General features: G+C 30.3%; 1 protein-coding gene across 4 annotated transcripts in view; it reads right to left on the reverse strand.

The window, feature by feature from the left end:
- LOC118185909 (3'(2'),5'-bisphosphate nucleotidase 1) overlaps positions 1-13,740 on the reverse strand; it is a 47,953-nt gene that overhangs the window by 9,470 nt on the left and 24,743 nt on the right. For all 4 annotated transcript variants that reach the window (XM_035355873.2, XM_035355872.2, XM_035355871.2 and 1 more), the window contains 2 exons: positions 8,055-8,255; positions 1,552-1,763 (listed from right to left, as the gene is read on the reverse strand). In XM_035355873.2, the coding sequence (XP_035211764.1) occupies positions 1,552-1,763; positions 8,055-8,255 (413 nt within the window). The remainder of the gene's footprint in view (positions 1-1,551; positions 1,764-8,054; positions 8,256-13,740) is intronic.

Genomic DNA, 13,740 nt, shown 5'->3' on the forward strand with positions numbered 1-13,740 from the left:
ATTTCACACATAAAAAAGACAAAGAGTTTTCCCCCTAGGTCTTCAATTGTAAACTTTAAAATCATTACTCTTGAGACTTATGAATGCATTATAATAAAATTCAGTAATCATGCAAATAAATACAGTTTTATTTTTTTAATGTTACATTGAACAGAAGAAATTTAACAGAAGATAAAAGTAGATTTTGTGTTACAGCCTGGCAGTCATCACACTGTTAAATGCAATCTAGTATTTGATTTAATAGATAAATTAGAAAAGTATCAAATACAAAATGATTTTAATTGCACAGTTAATTTATAACAGCAGTTAATATAATTTTAATTCCTTTAATTATATGATCTAACAGTATTTAAAAGATTAATTTATATTAAGCAGTTTTTGTGTATGCATTCTCTACTATTTCTCTTATCATTTGCACTATCAATCACAAGATCATCTAGATTTAAAACCGTACTGTTTGTTCGTTAAAGACTGGAACATCACGATCACAATAAAGACTTCAGTTATATCGTCTTCACTTAAGACATATTTAAATAGTCGAAAAAATTGCAGTTATTTTTCCTTAAAACCATATCACTTCACACTTTTCATTGTTAGACATATTCTCTGATCAACAGTTTGGTTTGGCATTTTCCGTAATAGAACTATGCTTTCCATCTAATCAAATTTTTTTTATTGAAATGAGTTTTGCAGTTTGCCAACAGATAAAAGTACTTAAAACTTATTTCTTCAAAAAAGTATTCTGCCTAAAGATGTGATTATGGCAAAGCCTCAAAGACTATCTCCCTAGGAGGAGGAATGCTTTTGCGGAGGACTTTCAAAAGAAAACCAGCTCATATATACATGCTACACATACGGAAAGTCATGGAAAACACTCATGCAGCCAGTCCATTAGCAAGATTCAAACCTTGGACCGAACTACCTGTGTTCAGCGATTTTACCACTCGGCTGCTGTTACACCCATATCAGATAGGGAAAAAAGCCTATAAGAGTTCTGGATTATAGATTACTTGAGATTATTCCAGTCACTGAATGTCTAGATTTCTGACTTTATACTGTTCCATATAAATACTAAGCAGCCAACTTTCTATATAGTATGAAAAACATTTTAGAAATTACACATACAGTTTCACTTTTTCATTTTTATGATGCAAATTTTAAAGTGATATGGTGAACGATAAGGGTTTAAAAATGTGTTCAGAATTTAAACTACAATTATCAAATAAAAATTCAAATAACTTTGTATGGTTTAAAGATGAAAATGTTTGTTTCTTTCCTTTCCCAGTGGGGGAGGGAGGAAAGAATTTGTATAAAATATGATTTTTTCTTTCCTATTATAATTATCATTTAAACATAATTTATCTAATGCAAAATAAAAATAAACACATGTACTTATATATCAAATATTTAAAAGCAACATCCAATACAAAAAAATATGAACATCTAATATTTATAATCAATTTATATATAAATATGCAATCTTATTTTTTTTTTTTTTTATAAATAATTCATAAAGATTCCTTAGTTTCCTTAGGAATGTTTTTAACATACCAGTCATGTACAGATTCTAAGTATGTTGCTAAAACACCAGAGGAATTAACATGCTCAACTTGTGCATGATATTGCAAAGGTTGTCCATGAATATCTGTCAGTTTGCCTCCAAATGCATGCAGCAAAGCTTCCGGAGCACAAGTATCCCATTTTTTACAGCCCTTACTTGGAAACACATAAGCATGGGCTTTACCTTCAATAAGTAATAGTACCTATAAAAAGAAAATTGTTTCTTACATTTCTATTTAGGATATTAAAAAAAATAATAATAACGGTGGATTTTTTTCCAAATTGTAATGGAAATCTAAACACATTAGATCCTTTCCAGCATACAGGATTACCACACATTGCAACATTTTGTGTTTCCACAAAAGTGAATTGGACATATTAACTCATTCCGGAACTCCTTAAAGCTTAATGCTGCTGAATATCAGATTTTGGGGAACTATGTGCAAATAACTCATATAATGAAAAGATTAATCTTGTCAAACTGAGGAACAGAACTGGTGTTGCAGGCATGGACCGAGAACATATATTTTGTTAATGTGCGTCATTGTATTAATGGCATATCAGTCAAATGTCCTGTTAGTGAACACTGCTTTTGTCTTTTACTGATTAACCATTAATGAAGTATGAAAATGAATTTGTTTTGTGCATAGAAGATTTTATAACTGATCTACTACAAATGCAACAAAGGCCACATAAAAATAATTATAATAATAATTAAGAGTAATCAATTTGAAAATGAAAACATAAAATAAAAAATCTGATGTGTACACCACATGACTTCCTTGTACGGAATATTAAATTATACGCATTTTTTCTTGCATTTCATTTAAACTTATTGGATTGAATCAAATGTACTTTGTCAATAGTGCATAAATCACAATAGAATAAATACACTCTTTAAAATTCACTATATTTGTTTCCCATAGAGACACTTTGGCGCTAGGTTCATTTAACAGTGTTATATTTCGTTCATATTATAACTCAGAATGCACAAAATTTATATCATTTGAAGAATTATCTAATCTTTGCCACATGTTCTTTCAAATACTATAATAAATTTAGAATGGTGTATAAAAGAAATTAAGCAAACAAAAAGTTTTTCACAGACGATTCAGTACTTCTCGTTCAATTAATTCAGTTCTCACTTCGTGAGAAAGCAAAAATACATAAAAACTCAAAATATCTGTATTAAAAATTACGAAGTAAATCTTAAACACTTATTTCCTCGAATAAATTCCAGAGTGGATTAAGCATGATTTAATTCGCAATATTAAAAGCATCTTTGTTGTTGCGAAGCTTAGTTTCTCTAGATAGGCAACAAGTCTGCTATCTGCTTAAAACATCTGTTTATGAAATTTAACTGCAATGAAGAAACTGCTTTAAAATTTCCACATGAATACTGCATTTTGCTGCAAAATCAGTAAAGGGAACAATTGTTTTAAATTTGTTTTTGCAATGATTCCTGCAAAAGTTTTACTACAGCAAAATAAACAAAAACTCGCTTTTTACATTTATTCATTGATTTTTAAGATAGCTACCTACTTAAAATATAAAATATGCACATAATAACTTTCTTGCAATTATGACATCACCTTTCTTCTTAAATAAAAAATGTAGCCAAACTGCGCCAAGATAGTTGCAATAATATGTACCGCTGATTTTTACTGTTGAGAACTTTTCTGCTTCCTTCAATGTCAGATTATAAAAGTTCAATATATTTTGTTAATGTTATAACACTTTTTGTGAGTATTATTAAAATACAAAAATAAAATTTACATTTCAAGTGACTCAATTTGATATGCCACTGAACATCATATTTTCATAGGAAAATTTCAGACACTGTGAATATAGAACTTTTGACATAAACCACAGAATGAAGACATTAATACTTCTCTGGGATGTTAAAAATATTTCAAATCAACAGTATAACAAGATAAATAACAAATCCCATCACTATTTTTAGCCACCTTTTAGTTTTGAGAGACTAATATATATTTTACCCACAGAATAAACATGGCACTTTTTGAAGCAACTTAAAGACAAGCTTTAAGCAACTTAACAAGATATATACTTGCCAACCTATGAAACTCAAAAATCAGGAGATTTTTCTCAATAACAAAAAGAGTTTTTAATGATAAAAATATATTTTTTAATAATGAGTTAACAGTACAAAAATACTTACATGTAAAAAGCATTTTTATTAATTGCATCTTTTAACAAAAACAAAAACAAAAAAAAAACTTTAATCAGTTTTTATACAAATGCTATCAACAATGGCAGGTTTTCCTTAAAAAAACTTCATAATTTTGCTCATAGCAATTGCCAAGTAGGCCTGGTTTTGTAATAAAAGTTTTTCTGATGTGTTATCACTAATATTAGATCTAAATTTAGTCTTTGTTTTTGCAACAATACTGAAAATCCTCTCCACTCTGCATTACTTTGACAAATTGTCCAGGATGGCCAATATTATTCTAGACAGTTCAATATCCTTTAAAATTCCAACAGCATCTTTCAGTTTTCCAATTAATCTCCACTGGGTGTCAATTCTAGCTGGTTTTGAAACTTTATTCAAGTTTTCTAATTGTAAACTGTAAAATCTTGACAGTAATTAACGAATTGCAACATCAATATCATTATCTTTCATGACTAAATGAAGTAAAACTGGAAAACCAATCTTCTACCATTACTAGTGCATTATTGGCACCACATTCTAAGGAATTATTCAGAGGAATTGAATTTTCTCATAAATTTTAATAATCTGTTTTAACACTGGATTAAAAAAAGAAACACTTGGATACAGTTTTGAATCGGTAATATTGCTTCTTTCCATAGAGACATAGAATAACACTGTTTTAATGCAATCAATAATAGACGATTTATTTTTCATACCCATTTCTTTAAAAACTTCAGCCATTTTGGTCCTTGCACTTCAATATTTCTTAGCAATTTTGCTATTAGAAAACATTTTTCTAAATAAAGCTGCAGTATTCAGTGGCAGTTTGTGCTCCAGTAAATAAAGCAGATAACAAACATTCCTGCATTAATAACTTTTTGGTCCTATGTTTCCATATAAAAATTTGATTTGCCCTTTTTTCAAATAAAATTCATGTTGTCCTTATGTTTTTGTATACAGAATGTTTGAGAACATCAGCCTTCCACTGTGCAAAACTGAAACATTGCAATGACAAAATGGTACACATTGCAAATGTATTACATTTCCTTGAGAAAATGATAGAAAGAAAGTCATCTGTGTATGATTTTCAGCCTTTCCACTGTGCGAAACATCGCAATGGCAAATTTATTACATTTCCTTGAGAAAATGATAGAAGGAAAGTCATATGTGTATGATTTTTAAAAACTGTATGAGTGTTTTACCTCTTTTGCAAACATAACTAAAACAAAAGATCCTAATTTCTTAAATTATTTATCGAAATCACATGCACTCACATTGATCAGCGGTAAGATGAATAAATAACAACCTTGATCTTGCTTTGTGCTCATTGGCTAATATATGCCAGATGACATGCAGTAGTGCCCGATGCTCACTGGAGAAGTGGAACAAGACATTTTCAGATACATATGCTCTCACTCCCAAAGCAGAAGTGTGCCATAATTTCTCACTGATGAAACAACTTTGGCTTCCTTTCATATGTAATACAGAGAGACACCAAGTGCTTTCAGCAGGGCTGTGGAGTCGGAGTCATGGAGTTGGGTAGATTTTGGGGTAAAAGGAGTCAGAGGTGGAGCCACTAAAAAACACGCTGATTCCGACTCCAGTTTTTGAACAGTTTGAATTTGAAATGAAATTAAAGTGAATTGGAAAAAAAAAATAATAACAAACTGAGATGATATTTTTATAGACTATATACATTTATAAATAGTTATTTTCTATTTTATTTACATATTGGTAGATAAATACAAGAGAGCAAGATGGATGTGATATTTGCCATTATTGATTAAACTGATTCATTTAGTTACTAATCTCATTGGTGAATTTAGGAAAGCAGAAAGAAATCCCAAAATTGATGCCATTCTTAGGAAGCGAGCAGGAAAAGGAGCAACACAATGGAGAAGTACATATTTGATGATATAGTGGTTGTTAGGATTAAGAACTTCTTCAGAAGATGTAAATAATCCTAATATTTCACTAACAGAAAGACTGTGGAATGATCTTGCAGAACTGGAAATCCTTCTTTCAACACCGTATATAGCCATAAAAAAGCTACAATCTGAAGAATTAACAGGGGACGAGAATGTTAGTTGTAGATAACCCTAACGTTTCACTAACAGAAAGACAGTGGAATGATCTTGCAGAATTGGAAACTCTTCTTCCTATAACGTATATAGCCACCAAAAAGCTACAATCTGAAGAATTAACAAGAAGCAAGACTGGAAGAATGTGATGGTTGTTCTTTCTGAAATGGAGGGTTTATTGCAGAAAGAATCATTTCTTCAGCGAAGAAAAAGAAACTAGTTTGCTAGACAGTAACATCGCGCTGGGTTAAATATATGTAGATCCAAAACGCCAAATGTTTTTGCATGACAAACAAAAAGGCAAAGAAAGCTATCTATGAACTTTCATTAAGAATGAAATTATTCTCAGAACAACTGGAGTACTCAAATCAAGACAATCGAACTGCAGATATTGCAACTGAGTCTCTATCATTCTCTTCCACTGATGAATTAGATTTTGAGAAATATTTGGATAATATTGAAAAGGCTATAATAAAGCGAATGAAAATAAAGAACCAAGAGCCTTTAGATATAAAAATGAAAAAATACAAACAAGATTTATACTCGTTATTTTAAGAAATAGATAAATATGATTGTTCTTGCAAGACACCTCTTTTAAAACTTACAAAAATCTATCCTGAAAAGTTAAAGGAAGTAGCCATAACAGTAACAGCTCTTCTTCCTACTCAAGTCAGTTCTGAAATTTATCAAATCTGATCTATTGTCCTCTAACAAAGAAGATCTTGCCAAAGTTTTACTGTTTTTTAAAAATTACTAATGCCAGTTTTTCCATTTCATAATAAATGCCAATTAATATAAAAAATTTACTACGCATCAATTTTTTTCTGTAGCATCTATTACTTCTTTTATAATAAAAAAATAAGCCATACCCATGTGTATATGTTTACATGTATATGAAGGAGTCGGAGTCAGAGTCATAGTCATTAAAATTACAGGAGTTGGAGTCAGATTCGGTCGTTTTCCCTACTGACTCCACAGCCCTGGCTTTCAAACGCCTAAAATTACTTTTTTTTTTTTTTTTTTTTTTGATACAAATAACAAATGATTAAGCCAAGCTACATAAAAGTCATGGGAAATTTTAAGAATAAGAGAAAGCCGGGAGAAATATGTTGTAAACTGGGTTGGCAGGAGGACGGTCAGAAATCGGGACTCTCATGCCTAAATCAGGAGAGTTGGCAACTCTGAAGACATTACATAATTTGTGAACACCTTTTATGATTACAGTAAAAGCTCGTCTATCTAGAAAGCTTGGGAAATACCTAATTCCAGATAGTTCAGCATATAAAAATTAGAATCCAGCGTAGAAAGACAAATGAGTAAATGAAATTTTCAATCTAGAATGATTACAATTTTTAATCTTTCATCTCAAGGATCAACAAAATAGTGGAATAAAAGGCACATGAATTCAGCTCATCATCACCTGCAGTTTTTCTTACCAAAGATTATGCTCAGTAATCATTTCGGCCATGATAATGTGCCTCACACATTATTAGCAGCAAATGATGAACTAGTGTGTTCATTCGCCAAAAGTGTTCATTAAAAATAAATTTCAAGCATATTTTATATGTTGTTTATTTAAATTAAGTCCTTATGAAATTGTATTAATAAAACAATAAATATAAATTTTAATTAAATAGCTTAATGTACAGCAGACATTGAATGAATTACTTGTGTGTACCAGTAACTGTCTATTTCTTGCCAAAGCTGCTATAATACTGAAGTATGAACATTTCTACAAAATCTACAAAGCATAACAATTTCAAAATCTTGCATTTATAGCTGATATATGTAATAAATTCATATAATCAAATGTATAAGAATACAAATATCCATAGTAAGTATATAGTATATTAATTGCATCAAAGTGTACCAGAAAAATGACTTTTTTTTTTTTTTTATATATAGACAGACTTTAAGAAATATAACCACTTCTAGAAACGTATAATAAGAAAAAATTAAGGTACTTCAATGTTACACATTCTTAGTCACCAAACAATTTGCAGAAAAAAAAGATATATTAATCAAATAAAATATAAATAATATTTGTATATAAAATATAATAATATTTAATTTATATAAAAGATAATTAATATTTTAAAATTAGCTCAGTTCAAATTTTAATGTTTTCAATTTTAAGATACATTAAACTGTAACAAACATTGGCCCGTTAAGTAACTAATAAAAAGAGTTAATTTCACAACTGAATAAAAATAAATTTATACACATAAAAATGTTGGTACCTTATGCCCTGCACCTCCCACTTTCAATACTTCATCAGGATGTAAAGCTGCAATTGTAGAATTGATAATTGGATTTGAATGCGATCTTGTAGTGGTTATAATTCTTTTGTTCACTGGTGGCATACAATGATCAATGCCTGAACTTCCTACACCTACAATACCCCATATTGTTCGACCCAATTTCAAGATATCTTCTTGGTTCTGAAAAAAAAAAAAAAAAGAGTAGTTGCATTATTTATGAGCTTTACATTATATCAAAACAGCAAATTGAAATAAGCAGTATTTAAGAATACTTTAAATATTTACCATTATCCCATGAATATACTGTACAGTTTAAAGGGAAAGAAAGGAAATGAGATTATTATTACTTAGTTAACATACGCAAAAACAGTTGCAATAGAAAAGCGTTATTAAGCATTCACTAAAATGCACTTTAATGTGCCATGGCTACACACATTCTAAAAGTAGCACTAAACTGCCATATTTTATGAAAATGAAAATAGCCACTTTAAATGTAAACTTTTACAATGCACACATAATAAAGATAATCAGTTTCACGATATCATTAATTTTACAATATATCTTTCAAATTATTTCCAACTATAGCAAACATGGCAGTAAGGTAAAAGTAAGGTGATAGCTCATAATTCTATCAAATTAAAAGCCAGTCAAGGAAATAAGTAAAAAAACCAAGTGGGACAGATAATGGAAAATACAATTAGTCAATGTGTTGCAGTCTTCTCACATACTGGATTAATGGAAAAGTTCTGAACACCACATCAGTATAAGATGAATATTTATTTTGGATAAAATTAAAATATGATCACTATCAAAACTACACACCATCTGCATCAATAAATGCCTGCCAACTTTCAAGCAGATTTCAAATACTGTACCAAAATTCTAAGCTGTTTTATATACAAAGAAATCTGTCAGTGAATTAACCCATTAACGGTTTGACCCGGATTTTCTCGTTCTTTTATGCAGGTCTCTTAACGGTTCGCTATGGATTATTGTTAGTTTAAATGTACCCTCGAAAACGGATCTTCCCGTGTTTTTGTAATAGCGGAAAAATGCGCCAAAAACGTCTAGCCCATATTTTTGTACGTCTTCCAACCCCCCATTGCCTAAGGGGACAAGGGGCCACCCCTGACGACAATGGGTAATGGCTGTCATTAGCGCGGGGAGAAGTCTTCTTGATGTTTTGAGATAAAGGCCTTACACTTACTCTAAGGAAACAAATTTATTACCAGTTACAAAGTGAATGTATATATAAAAGGAATTAAGAATTTCTGTTTTAGAACAAGTATTGAATAAAATAAACAAGCTTTTATAAAATAAATTTTTATTTATGACTCATAAAATTATTAATGAATTAAAATGAGAAAATAATGTATTATATAATTTATTGGGAACACGTGATTAAATAATTCCCTTTAAAAAAATTCTACAAATTTATATCACGAATAATAAAAAAACAAGCAGCTCTCTTGATAAATTTATAAATCTTATACTTTTGACAATGCGATTCGATTATTTGATTTTGTTATTTAAGAATCTATTATTCTTGTTATAAAACTGTACAGGAATTTTTCAAAGGGGCTCTTACTCCCATTAATCTGTACGACAAATTATTTTTCTCCTTTTAGTTGTCTTTTACTTCCAAAATTCCTCTTACCTCATCATAAAAGTATAAAGTTTCAAAAATTCGCCCAAAATTAGAAATTATATTAATTTTATGCAAATTTTATTTCAAAAGCTATTTTACGCTCTGTAAAGTGATGCAAACTTAAAATCTGTGAGATTTTTAGTTTATCCTTTAAATGGAAATATGCGCAAAACATTTTTTCAACATTAAATTTTAAGACCTCTAAATCAAATTTTATAAAACTTGGTTTACCTTGCCGTATTTCCATCCGTAAACGGTGTGAGTACAAAATTTGAACTCAGTAGCTTATCGAGAAAAAGACTAAATCTCGATGACGAGCTTCTGATTATAGCGACAAAACACCGTGATTGAAATGCATACAATTTTTTAAACAAACTTGCTGACTCTTAAATATTATATTTTTAAACATTTTGGAAAGTTCAGTAAATGGTGATATCAAATAACCATCATTTTTATAACATTCTTGGTATTATAAAGCATGTATGTGACATTCATACGCGATTCCCAACAGCTATGCTCATTTATCAAAGTGGCTGCTTTTGCGACAAACATAATTATATATTGTGATGCTCATTCTATATCCTCCACTATCTATGATACTCATTATCGATAATTATGTTCTATATCTATACAGAAATATTGGTAAGACAGAGAGAAGTCAACAAAATTTTCGCAAATATTTAATTATTTGAGTTACATAATTACTTATACTAGCTCAGGAAATTTTCATTTTGTAAAAATAATCTTTTCTTTAAAATTCCTTTTTCGCCCCCCCCCTTACGTTTAATGACTTGATTCTAACGACTGGAAGGTTATGAAAACTAAAAGCTGAGTATATAATTACAGATCTCACTAATAAATGCTTTACAAATACCACTCTTCATATTTCAGCAGAAGTTTTTGAAAATGCATTTATATAGATTATTGTAGAAAGCGACAAAGTTTTATGCCAATTTAAAATGTTTTTCTTCCCCTAATTATCAGTTGCTTATGAACGTATTAAAAAAGCTTTCCCGCTCAAAATTTTAACTATTTTAAAATATTCGTAATCGCACTCAATTTGATGTTTACAGTTTTCTTCCCTGAGATTTCTCTAAAAAGAAAGAATTATAATTGTATTTAATAAAGAAAATTTAATGGATTTGGAATCTGCGTAAGAGGAGTGAAACTATCATGGAGGGAATTTCTAAGGGAAATTAGATCTCATCCACACTGAACGTAGAAAAACCCTGGAAAACTTTCACAGAACAAGCCCGTTTGTTCGGATTTGAACCCATGTCGAATTACCAGTATTCAGCGGTTTTAGCGATTGGCCACTGAAACCCCCACAGCCCGATTTAAAAATCTTGTTTAGAAAACTTTCATCTTGATTTAGAGTGATAGGTGTCGTAGTTTGAAGGCTAGGATTATTTGAATACAGCAAAACACACGAGGACTATCTGCTTTTAAGTAGAAAGATGCCTTCATAGAGGACTTTTTAACGAATAGCTCATACTCATGTTATACATGGAAAAATACCACACAGCCATCGCATTCGTTCGTCTGAGTTTGAATACAAACCGAACAACTAATATTTACATGTCTTATTGGCCACTGATATGGCTGTAGTATAACCAGACTTATTATTATGTATTATATAAGATATGTATTACCAGACTGTATGGCATCTAAATTAAGAAATTAAAAAAAACTCTTCTGAGGTAATCTTCAACCCAAGTTAAGTTTTTTTTTAATGCTAATGAGTAATATAATTATGAAAGAGTTCACGTCATTTGTGTCATTTTCCGATTGTTAGGTAAAATTAGTGTGGTTTCAATCAACGACTATTTAAACCTGCTACAAGAAAAAAAAAAAATACATGAAAATTTTCCTTTAAAATATCAGAAATTATTGGAAAAAAAAAACTTCTGTAATTTATAAATGAGGAAACATATTTAACCAGATTTTATACGTGTGAAAAAAATAATGAATTATGATCTCCTCTAGTGGAGATCTTTGTAATTATATTTCTAATGCCAAAATCAAAGTGAGAAATCTAGTTGCTAAAGCAACACAACACTATCAATTCTTCTAGGCTTCTATTTTCAGCGAAGGAACAGATCAGCTGCATGGAATTTTCATGGTTTTCTCTATATGTAAACCTAAACGCATGTAAGTTTTCCTTAGAAAGTTTGCCAGAAGTGAAATATTCCAATCTTAGAAGATAGATATCGCGTGCAAACCGCGTGTAAAGTTAGCAAATCTAAATACAGGGTCGACAGTAATATGTTTCAGGCCCTATTCTAAAAATTCAAAGTAGCGAAAAACACCCTATATCGCTCCCTTTTACTTACTTTTATACTTTTATCTAAGAATTATATATTGCATCTATAAAAATTTCTCAAAATTAATGTTATTTGGATTTGCAAACCATTTTATGCTAAAATACATCTTACCAGATGGTCGCTTTTACTCACTGGGAGTCGATGCTTCTTGAAGATGCCGATTCATGAGTGAAAAATCATTTTATTGCTTTTCCAGTTTCCCCTAATCGTTTACAGAAAGACCGAACCTTCGGGAGAAAACAGCCTATCTATTGGTGTTAATTCGTCATTAAAGAGAGACCCACCAGCGGCCGAGTGGTAAAGTCGATGAACACTGTTAGTTCGGTCCGAGGTTCGAACCCCGTGAACGGGGCTGCTGCATGGGCGTTTTCGTGGTTTTCCCCATGTGTAACGTGTATACGAGCCAGTTTCCCTTAGAAAGTCCTCCACAAAGACATTCCTCCCCTTAGGCAGATAGCCCTCGAGGCTTTATGACTTTCCTTTTTTCCTTTTTCTTGACTTTCCTTTTCCCTCAAAATTCAAGCAATACAAAATCTACTAGAAAAGATATACTCTCTAAGGTATAAAACTTTTGTGTAATGAAATTATAAAATGCGGTGTATATATATATGTTGAATGATCTAAAATTCACTTAGCTCGAAAAGACGTTTTTCTAATATTTGCGCAAAGTAAGATAATAATAATTTATTTACTAAAGAAATATTGATTATATTATCCCCTAATATAATTTTACTAGAAGTATCAAAAAAGAGGGAACCCATATGTAGGAAGTTTAATTCCGAAAATTGTGTTTTAATGTAACTTGAACGTAAATTATGTAAAAAACGTTTTACGGGGTTGTTTTCACCTATCAACATACTGTAATGGAAAAGCGATACCAGAAAAAGTAAGCAAGAAATGCGAAAATTCAGCAATGCTGTAATTATTCTTCTACCAACAATGTCTTCCAAATTCTAATTGGAAGAACACCCATTTTTAGCAAGATAAGGAGAATGGCATAATTCCTTATTTTTTCCCTCTCATAGGGCGAAAGAGAAGAAACACGAGACTCTATCGGCCTAATTCATGTGTTCACGAATTATTGTCTATCACGTTTCCATACATTCCGTTTTTCTGAGGAGAAAATACGAAAAATGCTCTATGCTTTTGCACGGACACGAACCGCAGACCTTCTGACTGCTAGTCCGATCTACTATCAATTACATCACAAGAGCCCTCAAAAAATAATGAGATACTTTCTTATAATATATACGGATATACAAACTGATGATTCTAAAATTTTATTATCATAAGACTGGAAAAAATTCAGAATTTAATTCATTTTTATACATTTTAAAATAAATTCAATTTTTCAGAAAGTTAAGATAAAATATTTATTAGAATGCCAAATTTAAGCATTTCAATTATTTATATAATAAAGGATAAACTTTATATTTATAAAGAATTGTTAATAATATCCCTCTGATTTTAGAAAGAAATTTATTTCAAATGATATGTTTAGCTTAAAAGTAACGGGAGCAGAACTATGCTAAAACAAAAGGAACACATATCATTATTATCTCCTTTAAATTAATGATATCTATACTGCTGACAAATTGTTACCTAACATGCCTACTACAATATTTATGCATAATTGATCCTTTCTAGACTAATACTTGCATAGCATATTTCTATGGAATGATTTGCTATAATT

This window comes from Stegodyphus dumicola, chromosome 6 (assembly GCF_044657685.1).
Source record: "Stegodyphus dumicola isolate Sdum_Otavi_A_Nest chromosome 6, ASM4465768v1".
NCBI classification, from domain to species: Eukaryota; Metazoa; Arthropoda; class Arachnida; order Araneae; family Eresidae; genus Stegodyphus; species Stegodyphus dumicola.